General features: G+C 32.8%; 1 protein-coding gene across 2 annotated transcripts in view; it reads right to left on the bottom strand.

The window, feature by feature from the left end:
* Positions 1-3088: 3088 nt before the first annotated feature.
* The window catches only part of PPP4R2 (protein phosphatase 4 regulatory subunit 2), a 52587-nt gene continuing 43665 nt past the window's right edge, over positions 3089-12010 (bottom strand). For both annotated transcript variants that reach the window (XM_045832361.1, XM_045832362.1), the window contains exons 4-9: positions 10118-10211; positions 8272-8309; positions 6990-7064; positions 6627-6770; positions 5429-5715; positions 3089-5173 (exon numbers count right to left, since the gene is read on the bottom strand). In XM_045832361.1, the coding sequence (XP_045688317.1) occupies positions 4854-5173; positions 5429-5715; positions 6627-6770; positions 6990-7064; positions 8272-8309; positions 10118-10211 (958 nt within the window). In that variant the 3' untranslated portion in view covers positions 3089-4853. The remainder of the gene's footprint in view (positions 5174-5428; positions 5716-6626; positions 6771-6989; positions 7065-8271; positions 8310-10117; positions 10212-12010) is intronic.

The following is a 12010-nucleotide window of genomic DNA, read 5'->3' as shown; positions in this document are numbered from 1 at the left end:
GGCTCACAGAAGTTGCCACCTAACAAGACAAATACATTTTTTACATCTGTATGTGTACTTTTCTCATTTGTTGGAATAAGTGAAATTTGAAAACCATAAATGCATTACATAGAATCCAAAGTGAACAAACACCTGGAATTCTTTTGTGCTGTTAATTTTTAAAGGAAGTTATATATATTGAGATTTTATGTCCAACCTCCTGTATCTACAATATACTTCTAATATTCAATACAAAAACATCATGACTGCAAGGCACTGTAAATTCTGCTGCATTCTGAATCATCATATAGTAAGACATATTTAGTAGTTTGTTACTCATATCCATAACCCAACATGAAAATAACTGACATTTGGCAATGATGGATTCTCCCTGCCACACCTCAATTTGTGGAGTTCTCCCTTACATTGCCAAAAATGGGAAAGGCATTTTGACAAACCCACATTAGTAAATGGACCACATTTTCTAACAGAAACATTATAAATGCTTAAGTACTAATGTCTAACTACTAAACCAATCACTCACATTAAGGACTAAATAGCATCATATGTAATAGCCTGAAAGCTATACTTCTAACAACTCATAAGAAAGTACATTCAGAATTCCAACTAACTTATTTTTATGCCCAGTTAACAAATAAATTCAAAGACCAGAAAATTTATTAGCTTAAAAAAAGTTGTTCTAAAACTGTTAGAACACAAGGAAACATTCTGGACAGTCAAGTAGCCACACTGCACATCTTACTCCTAAGTCAGTGGAAGAATCAATCTTCCTGTCATTAACTCAAAATTCTTTATTAGCTATACCACTTAGTGAGATTAAATATAAGTTGAAACTCAAAACCATTTCATAACAATTCAGAAACATGCTAAGTAGTACCCCAATCTTTCTTGAATTCAGAGCTACAGATGTTACACTATATTCTATCACCTACTGTGCAGTATGTATCAAGAAATGAGAATCCAGAATTGAAAACAAAACCTATCCTCTCCACCTAGGGCGATTCTAACACTTCTTACACCTTGTAGTTGTCTGAAAGAGATTTCTAAAATGACTCTAAACAAATGTTGTAGATCTATGGATACATACTAGAGCCAAGTTATGCTGAGAAATTTTGATATGGTATATATAAATTTTGTTAGATATTAGTCCATTCAACTCAGAAGCACCCTCTTTGCAAAATAGTCACCACCTAAGAAACAGAGCTATAATAAAGTAATAAATGCATTAATTTTTCCTCCCTATAGATCAGGAAATGCTTGTGGATCCTGAACTATGAGGTGAGTGGGATGGAAGCAGGGAGGGGCTTGTAAACTACTACAGGAAATAATCCCACACATAATCTTCTAATTTATATTTTATTGCATTATGAAAATAATATATTTGGCAAAGTAGTCTAGACTCCAACTTGAAATAAAACTATGAAAGTGTACTGCTTTTTTAATGTGAAATATTATATGTATTTGGACCAATACATCCTAGCATTCCTATTAGACCAATAATCCAATAAACCTAATTATAATCACATATGAAAGTACAAGGTATTTTTGTACTTATCCATTTTATGATTAGCACAACTCTCAAGAGATAACTGGGTGTCATTTGATCAAAATCCATGTATTTAAGAAAGTTTTGTTCAGAAGACAATTTGAAACACTACACCAATTTTTATTTCCTTTGCTTCTACAAGTTGCATTTTCATCCTTACCACAAGTTACATTTCCCATAATCAAACACTGTGGCAGCTTTAGACTCTGCCCAAGAACCTTTACAAATAAACCAACCAGTATATTATTTTAAAATTTTATGACTTTACAGATCTAAAAATGCATAAATAAATGCCTATCTACACCAGCCAAGTATTCTAAGCCTCAATGTTTTAAGAGCCACACTGACCTAATCAGGACTGCATGTATGCCTTTCCAAGCCAAAGGGTCATAGCTCCCTCACAGGCAATTCGACTGCTCAGTCCACACCTTTGATAGGTGTAGTTACAATCAATCCCAACCAGATTAAATTTATCTAATAATTAACTTTTAAAATGGTATTTTCCACTAATTTCTGTTCTGCTACATTTTCAAAACTAAGAAGCTACATTTTCAAAAATGTAATTCAATATTTGTACTTTTTAAATGGGAAAAGTACTAAAGATGTATTATGCATATATTCTCACTGTTTCAACCAGCAAGAATTTCAAATTTTTACATGTTGGGTTCAGAGTCTAGAGTCTTACAGATAAACAATCTGCTCCAGGACAAAAAAGAGAATTTTAATCACCGAGATTAAAATTAATCATTAAGATTCTTTAGATCTTTTAATAGAATTTTGCTTGTGGTGTTAAGAAAATGTGCCTAAAATTAGTCTTTTAAAAATTCACATGTGAATCAGTTACTATTAGAAGATTTTCATGAAATGAAGTCTGTGTAAGTGCACCTATACATACTTGTGGAAATTTACTTTCAAATGGGCATCAGTATCTTAAACTAGCTGAACAATGTTTCCCAATTTAAGCACAGAAGTATTCCATCTATCCTAAAGATATTCTGTGAACATCCTACAATTATCTATATAAAAAGCAACAAGTTTCATTTATGATCAACATATATCTAATAAATATTAAAATTATTAAACTACAAGTCAAAATGCAGCTCATAGAGTTAAGTGACAGCATTTTGGTACATTCATCATTACTGTACTTTATTTAATAAAGATATACATTTGCCCTTGCAAAAATAACTGCAAGTTTATAAATAAAACCACAGACCTCAAAGTCATGATGCTAATACTTCAATTTATAAACAAGAGTAATAAATCTATTTGTTTAAATGGTCCATGGCACAATTAAAATAAAAATATCAAAAGGTCACACAATCTTAAAGAACATGTTTATTGACATTAACTTCATAAATATTCTAAAGAAAATTTCAAGATTTCTTAACTTAAAATGTTTACATCTGTTCTCATTGGCAAAATATCCCTCAACAAATAAGGTTAACAGGTCACTAAAAATGAACGTCACATTTAAAATTTGCTTCATTTTAACATTTCTGTAAAAACTTTAAAAAAAAATTTGCAAGAGCTACTTCTCCCTTCAATTACAGTAAATCAATAGTTTTTATTTTAACTATTAGACATATTCATAAATACATCACCTAGCTGCTGTGAACATGACAGTCAAGTCAGTCAGTAGTATATTACTCTATAAACATAAATGGAGCCAAATCATTTTGGTATTTTTAGTCATAGCAATTTAAGTAGTCAAAATGCAAAATTGTGGTTGCCACCCAAATCACCCAAAAGCATATAGTACAGTATCAGAAATCGTTTGTATCAGTTTTATAAGTTCATCTGTGTACTTCAGGTATCTGAAACTAAGAAAGGGATTGTTTATATTTTGATAAAAATGTACTCAAATATTTCATAGCATTAGTATTTATTGCTTTATATGAATACTGTATTGAAAGCCCAAGCATTCAGTTTACACACGGAAATTATACAGTTAAACACCGCATCACAAAGGCAGTGAACACATTACATTCTACAAAATCTACTTTACAGAATTTAAAAACTCTAAATATCAAAAGGTACAGCTGAAGAAACAAGTATAAATTTGGCAGCTAGTAATTGTGCCAGAGAAATTGCAACTTGCATGACACTATACATGTGAATTTGAAAATATTGAGTTTAAAGTAATCATTGTGCTTTGTGTTGGTCTGAAAACTGTAACACTGGCTGTTGAAGAAGCACATTTAAAAATATTTAATTCACTTCAAAATGTCATACAAATTATGGTGGTTTCTATGCACCCCTAAAGCTTTAGTCATTTATCATTTAGCTCCAGTACATTACTAAAGTAATATATTAGTTCTTCCAGTACAGTGGTGTTTCATTATCACTAACATTTGCATACTCCAGAATAATTTAAAAGAACGTGTAATATTCAATGTTCAAAAAAACAAGCCAAAGTTTAGAGAACCTGCCCAGTTCTTCTGAGATGTTTTTCTGTCAGCTTTTAAGTATTCATTCTACAAAATATTATGCTAATGTTTGAACAGAATTTCCAAGATAAAGCACATGTTTGCATAAATAATGAAATCTTTTTCTCAGGCACCTCAGAAATGTACAAAACAGTTTGAACAGATCTCTTGGAATGTGTTTACTTGGGTATTTCAACAGACTTAAGATTTCCAGGGTTTCTCAAGGGCCAGATTATATTTGAATTACACAGAAGAGAAAGAAACTATCTTCTGAAAGAGTGAATTCAATTATTACCAATAGAAAAAGTATCCACTGTATTTATTCATCTCTTATAGAAACAAAAATATAACATTTCCCCCTTAGAATATATGTGTGTGTGAGTGTATATATGTATGTATATATGACTTAAAGTTCCACTGTACACAATCAAACAATAAAATCTGGAAATAAGCATGAAACCCTACAATTCACATCTTAAAATGTTGCAACTATGACCAAAATATGAAAACTGCTAGAGCTGTCAGAAAGAGACAAGACAGAAAGCCTTCTTGTGTATGTATAAACTAAATAATCTCCAAAAGGTTTTCAAAATTATAATTACTTTCCAGTTTAAAAACTTTAATTCTAAATTTAAAAAAAATCTATACACAAACCACTGATTTGACCAAACCAAAAAAAGTCAGCGGTAAGCAGGACCCAAGGAGCTGATAGTCACATTCTTGTATGTACAACTCTTTCAGGATTTATTCCCCAAAATACTTTATTTTACAACCTGCTTCTCTTGTAAAACTAAAGGTCCACTTTATTACATAAAAGTTCTATACAGTGTAAAACCAGAACTGTATGTAAAATACTGTATTTAAATGTTTCTAAACAGTTAGTCTTGTTCCATTGGTTCTTCTATGACTTCTGTGGCTTTGTCATCGTTTTCCATGGATGATTCTGAGAGAATTTCTTCAGTTTTACTGGAACTGGATCCTACTAATTCTTCTGTTTCATGGCAATCAGAACCACTACTTTCAGGGCCTGTATTTTCACTATCTTCAGAATGTAAATCTTTCTCAGCTTGAGTCAGATAAGATTCCTCCATTTGATTATTTTCCTCAGAAGTCTCTTCATTCACAGTTAAGGCATCATCAGATTCTTTTCCTTGGTTTTTTCTTTCTGGGGTCATTTCTCTTGATGTCATAAAAGACTCTAAAAATAAGCAAATGTTGTTGTAGTTAAATTTTATTTTCAAAATACCTCCAAAAGTTAAGTTTCATGAATTGTGATATTCTACAGTTCAAATCATATCCCCTGAAACTCAGCAGCAACTAAATAAATGTGGGAGAAAAGCCAAACATCAGCATTATAAGGAATTCCATTATGTTACATTCTTTCACGCAAAAATGAAGTACAAGAATTTGAGGATCTCCTTACTCCACCCTTTTACAGATGGTCTCTAAATACCTTCTTCTTCCTCTTCATCCTCTTCTTCATCCTCTTCTATACAGTGTTGCCTGGTACAACTTTCTTTGTCTTTATCCTGAGATGAAGATGATGCTTCTGCTTCTTCTACTGTAAGCGAAGAAATTTCACTGGAAGATGTCTGACTGGCTGTCTCTCTGACTTCACTTTCTTTGTCAAATCGAAGTCTTTTTACCTCATGCCCTTCAGCTTCCACAGCATATTCATCTGGATGTTTGTTTTTTATAGGGCTCACTGAGCAACCTTCTGATGCAGATGTCAGAGAGTCACTGTAAAAGTTTTTTTTAAAGTGTCATTAGTAAGATTATTTTGTCTTCTCCATTCTCACTTTAAGGTCTAATAATTTCTAATTGTCTTTCAGTATCATCAAAGTTAAATTATATTATCTGGGTGAAAAAAACACAAGGAGAAAAATTTCAAAGGAACCTAAGCTCTTTAATGAGCATTTCCCACTAGGAACAGGGTAGTAGCAACAAGGTATTAGGACCTTTCTGTTCTATTTGCCAGTAAGTTAAATGTCCTCCTATAATAAAACTACAAGCCTTGCCCTGGCTGGTGGGGTTCAGGATTGAGTGCCAGCCTGAGAACAAAAGGGTCGCCAGTTCAATCCCCAGTCATGGCACATGCCTGGATTGCGGGCCAGGTACCCCATAGGGGGCATGCAAGAGGCACCCACACATTGATGTTTCTCTCCCTCTCTCTCTCCTTCCCTTCTTCTCTCTTTAAAAGTAAATAAATTAAATCTTTAAAACAAAAAGCAAAACTACAAGTCTTGCATATAAAATACTCATGTTTTTTCACTTATTTAGTCTTCTTTCCCTTAATGTGATGCAGAGTATTTGAGATGGAATATAAATGTTGCCTTTCATGATTTACAGTAAGAAATTATTCACAAAATTTCAACTCATTTACAAATATCTTTTCTAGTTACTTTCAAAAACAAGACTTAAAATGCATTATGACCACTTTATTTTCTTAAGACCGTATTTGAAAGAGGACCTCCCCAAATTAGCAGTTTTACTCCTTTTCTATGCCCATCTTCAGCATGTGCTAAGAGCTCCTATAACTACATTAAAACCTGTATTATACAACAAGAGTGAATTATAAACTATGAGTGCTGAAAATCAGCACTAAATGCTAACAGTTTATATTATTTTTTAATTATTAATCACAAACAAACCTGTGATTTTTGTCTTCATTTTGCTGTAAGTTTGACTCTCTGCCATCTGTGCCCTCAGGCAAGCCATTTGCTGTCATGGGAACTGACAAAGAAACCTTTGGTCGATTAAGTGGCCTGGGTGTTCCCGGCCCATTTATATTAGACCTGTGGCAAGATAAATGAACATCATTTTCCAGTTTTGCTAAAAGTCACACCTTTCAAGGTAACTGACTTTCATATCCATAGGTTACCAAATTAACTAATTCTGTTCAGTATATTCTATATCCTCCATAAAACGCCCAATTTCTTAAAAAGTATATTGAGCCTGCTACTCAATATTAGGAAAATGTAAACTCTTTGAATATTAAAAATTAAGAGTATTACCTTTCAGTATAACTTGATGAATTTCCAGGAAACATAACACCATTCATTCGATTTAAACTATTGGAATTGTTTTTTCTATGAGAAAAAAAAAACAAAAACACTGTTATGGATGGTTTAGTGTCTTAGTTTTGACAAGAATCAAAAGTCTAAATTTTGTAAGATCACAAAACCAAACAATAATCCTCTGCAAGAAATAACAATCATGGGATTCTCTTAATTAACGGCATAGGTATATCCTTTAAAAAATTCTAAAAAGAAATTATGTCTCTATGAAATCAAGAGATATTTTTAACCTTAAACCTAAACTGTTTAATGTGTATTTCCCACTAGGAACTAGCCAACAAATTATATAACATTTTGGTTCAATTCTCCAGTAAGTTCAATGTCTACAAGTCTTCTATATGGAAATACTGTTTAGATCCTCTCACTCATTTAGTCCTGTTTCTCAACAGGAGGCAACATCCTCCTCATAATAACCCTACCATCACCCTGCATCCCAAGAGACACATGAAAAAGTCTGAAAATATTATGGAAGAGAGGGCAGGGAGGAAAGGGGACACTACTGACAGGCTTAGGACACTGCTAAACAACTTATAATTTCCAGAATAGCCACTCATTAACAAAATGTTAATTTTGCCACAGACTGTGCAAATATTAACTGACATCTTAATTTCCCATATAAATCTTGAGAACTAGCCCTGGCTGGCGTAGCTCAGTGGATTGAGCACGGGCTGGGAACCAAAGTGTCCCAGGTTCGATTCCCAGCCAGGGTACATTCCTGGGTTGCAGGCCATAACCCCCAGCAACCGCACATTGATGTTTCTCTCTCTCTCTCTCTCTCTATCTCCCTCCCTTCCCTCTCTAAAAAATAAATTAAAAAAATATTTTAAAAAAAAATCTTGAGAACTGAAAATATATAGCTTTCCATCATGAGGAGAACGTCATCAAGCAGCTATCAGCTATTCCTAAAGATGCCCTAGGGAAGGGTATCTAGAATAGGATCCCAGGGCCACTGATAACAGTAATAACATAAATCCAACAATGTGAAGATTACAGTAAATCATAAATCTCTTTAATCTAAATGCCTTTATTGGAAAAACATACAGGTAATGTTATTGGTAATATTCTACTTTGGAAACTGGGTGGTAAATTGACAAGTATTTATAAATATTATCAAGTTTAATTAGACATAAAATAAGTGCAACCTATTTTAAGACAAATATATTAGAAATATTATAATTAGAATGTTATATACTAAAAATAGAAAAATCTCTGTACTTACTCTGAAGAAGGATACACACAGCTAACAACCATCACATTCTGCAAACAAAAATTGGTGATTTTAATACAAGAAAAAGTACTACAACAAAGTTTAATCACTTGTTTTTAACTTCTCAAATTCATCCTGGTACATTAAGTTTCCATTTATTCTAATTTTGCTAATAAAATAGATATTTAAAAAACTTATAATTAACAAAAATTAAAACAGTAAAAGACCAAAATCTAATATCCTATTAATGCATTTATATTTTTGCCAGTCTTATTTCTCTTTACTTTAGTTACTTTGGAGCCATAACATTACATATTGAATGTAACAGAGTGGAATCGTGTTCCATTTATTTCAGTCAAAAGCACCCCAGGATACTTAGACATTAAAGCTTTTAGGCCAAGTATAATCAATTTCCTTATAAAGCAGTACCAATCAAAGCCTGATGTGCAGTATCATACAAGGGTGGGGAGAGGGGGGGATTAAAAAAAAACCAACCCTGGAATTTATTTACAATGTTGTGTATTTATTGTTACATGTTTAAACTTCAGTCACCTTCAAAGTACTCTCCACTTGATACAATACACTTATGTAGACATTTTTTTCACTGCTCAAAACAGTTTTTAAACTTGTCAATTTGATGCCTTTTAGTGCTTCTACTGGTTTTTTGTTGTTTCACCTCTTCCACATCGGCAAAATGGTTCCCTTTGAGGACTTTTTTCACCAAGGACACACACACACACACACAAGTCACTTGGGGTGAGACTGGATGAATAGGAAGGGTGGGACACCAGGGTAGAGGGGAGGGAGGTGATCCTGGTTTTGGTCAAAAACTGCTGAACACTCAGTCTGGTGTGGCCAGGTGCACACTCATAAATCACCCCTTGTGAAATAGACAAACACTCTGAAAGAGCCTCCCCCAAAGAAAGTTCACCGAAGCCCAGTGCAGCCTCTCACACCACCACTAGCTGGTACACTGATACAGATGGCTTCGTAGAACACTCATCTAGCAGGCAAGCCTATACTTCAAAGGACCTGCCTTTCAGAAGATAATTACAGGTTTTTTGGGGTCCCACAAGAAAACAGACTCAAAATATTAACCCAGTAAGGCCCTACAATCTATTGTAAATCACTAAATAATGGTTTTGGGTTCTTGCTCCCAGGGTATAAAGCTGAATTTGAATTATAATCTTAAAAGGAACACTGGACTATGTTTTAGGATTAATCACTAAAGTGAGGGAATTAGCCACCCACTGGCCCAATTTCGGTTCCCAAGGCTCCTTCACTGTCTTCCTTCTACACAAGTCAACTTCCTCAAACACCTTGATGACATCTTTGTTCATCATGCTGTTTCGTCTGTCCAAAATGCCCTTCTCTTATTCTTAGCATCCCTCAACTCACAGAAAAACTAGTTCTTCATTCTTAAATCTGATATTTATCTTTCTCAATATCTAATTTAAATACTTTATTTCAGTGATTTTCAGAGTTGTATACTTTGAATTCTAGAACTGAAGTAAATAAATTCCATGGAATAACAAGTTTGCAAAAATACTCTATTGAAGTTAAAAATATCAATTACAGAACTTTGCAGAACATTTAGTATGTTGAGGTATACTATGAATATCCAAGAGATAATACTAAGCTGCTTCCCTAAATTTAACGGATCACAAGCCCTCCTTTGCCCCTCTATTAAATCTCTCCGAAACTTTGACCACAATGCAGAAAACAGTTAGGGAAAAAACTTCAGGTAGGCTGAGAAACTTATTTCAAGAAAAAGTACCTGTAACAGTTCTTACTCAATATATTTTTCTGAAATATATTATGCAACAGTTTAATATAATTCCAGTGACAAAATAAATACCTTCTCTACTCCTCTGAGAAATTTGTCTGTTCCTGTATAATTTCTCCTTGGATCTGTTAGCAATTCACATAGTCGCTGAATAGTAAAAGGGATACTGCAAAAAATATAATTTTACAGTGTGAGGTCATTAATTATTAGGAACATTATTATTCTTACTATGTAAAGTTTTATCTAGTCAAGCATGTTAACCTACAAAAGAAAATGCTACAATAGGGAAATGAATGAATGCATCACTTAAAAATCAGCAAGACAATAGGCAAACCTGTCTTTTTATTTAAAAAGAAAACAATTTTCCCTTCTTTGCCTTAAAAAGCAATGCAGAAAATCCAAAATTAACTGAAAGCTTAAAAACTAACTTTAAAAAATTTTAACATTATGAATTCTGATAATACAATTTTAAGTTTACAAGAAGATACAAATAAAATCAAGTCAGAGATTATTTTAATACAGGAACTTTTCCTCAAGCATTCTTTGCACACAAAAATTTCTTTAGTGTTCAAGTAAAACTACAAATATTTTGTTATATGACAGTAAGAAAAACAATTCCAAAGAAAAGTACTATATAATTCTGCTTTATAGTTATAATAGTGTACATTTCATCAAACTTAAAGTAGATACAAAAATAATCAATATTTTAATAAATGACTTGTTAACTTCATTAAATAACCTCGACATATAGAATTTTCACTTGATGAAAACAAATGCAAAACTGACATAAGTTGGAACTAAAATCATTTTTAGAAGTTTGATCTCACATATTATTAGCGTTTCTGAAGATCATAATCTGAACAGCAAATAGAAGCATCAGATAAGATAAATGCAGCTAAGAAACAGAAAATAAACTTCAGACTTTAATATCAAATCTATTTATTCTTCTTATTAGGAAAATTACAAAGCCTTATATTAATACTTAACATTAAAATAGCTGTTTACTGTTTGTAGGTAATTTGACACAACACTCTCCCTCCACCCCAAGGTAAAGCAGTTCTAGTGAACAATTCTGCCAGGATTCAAACCCACTTTCTACTACTTCAAATCCCATGTCCTTCCTACTTTCCTCTATACTACACATACAGCACTTAAAATCTTAAGTTTATTTTCTGATTGCACAAACTAAATTTATTTCTCATCTTCTTAGTATCAATACTATTCTTATAATCTTATAAAGACGATATAAGATTTACAACAAATTCTGAAAATGTACGAAGTAAATGTTGTTCTTATGAAAATGTAAACACTTTAGTTATTTTAGAAGACAACAATCTAATAAACAAAATAAACTGACAAACAACATGGTGATGGCCAGACAGAAAGGGGGCAGGGGCTGGGTGGGTGGCTAGGGGAGGAATGGGGACATTTGTAATAAATGTCAACAATAAAAAGAAAATAAAATTTTTGTAAATTAAAAGAATCAATCTTTTCTGAAGTAGCATCAAACATAAGGTCAGAAAACTATCATTCTGCCAAAGACTGACACTAAATATATGATGAAATGTTCCTGATATCATAAATATTCAGAAGCAGCCAGAAATACATAACTTCCTTGATGGTCATCATGACTGCTACAGGAAATTCCTTAGGTGCAGGAGTGTCCAACCTGTGGCCCAGGATGACTATAAACTGCAGCCCAACACAAAACTATAAATTTACTTAAAACTTTTTTTTTACTCATCAGTTTTCATTAGTGTTTATGTATTTATATGTGTGGCCCAAAACAACTCTTCCAGTGTAGCCCAGAGATACCAAAGGGTTGGACACCCCTGTCAGCTTAGGGTTTCTGAAAGAGAATATTCTTTTCCTTGATTCTGAAAATCTATTCAGCATGAAGTACACTGTCAAACTAAGAATCTTTAAAATAGAAAAAAGCGCAATACACCAACATCATTACTAATA

Source organism: Phyllostomus hastatus, unplaced genomic scaffold, assembly GCF_019186645.2.
Source record: "Phyllostomus hastatus isolate PE091 unplaced genomic scaffold, TTU_PhHast_1.1 phas_contig_16, whole genome shotgun sequence".
Taxonomy (NCBI): Eukaryota; Metazoa; Chordata; class Mammalia; order Chiroptera; family Phyllostomidae; genus Phyllostomus; species Phyllostomus hastatus.
This window is presented reverse-complemented; position numbering and strand designations above follow the sequence as displayed.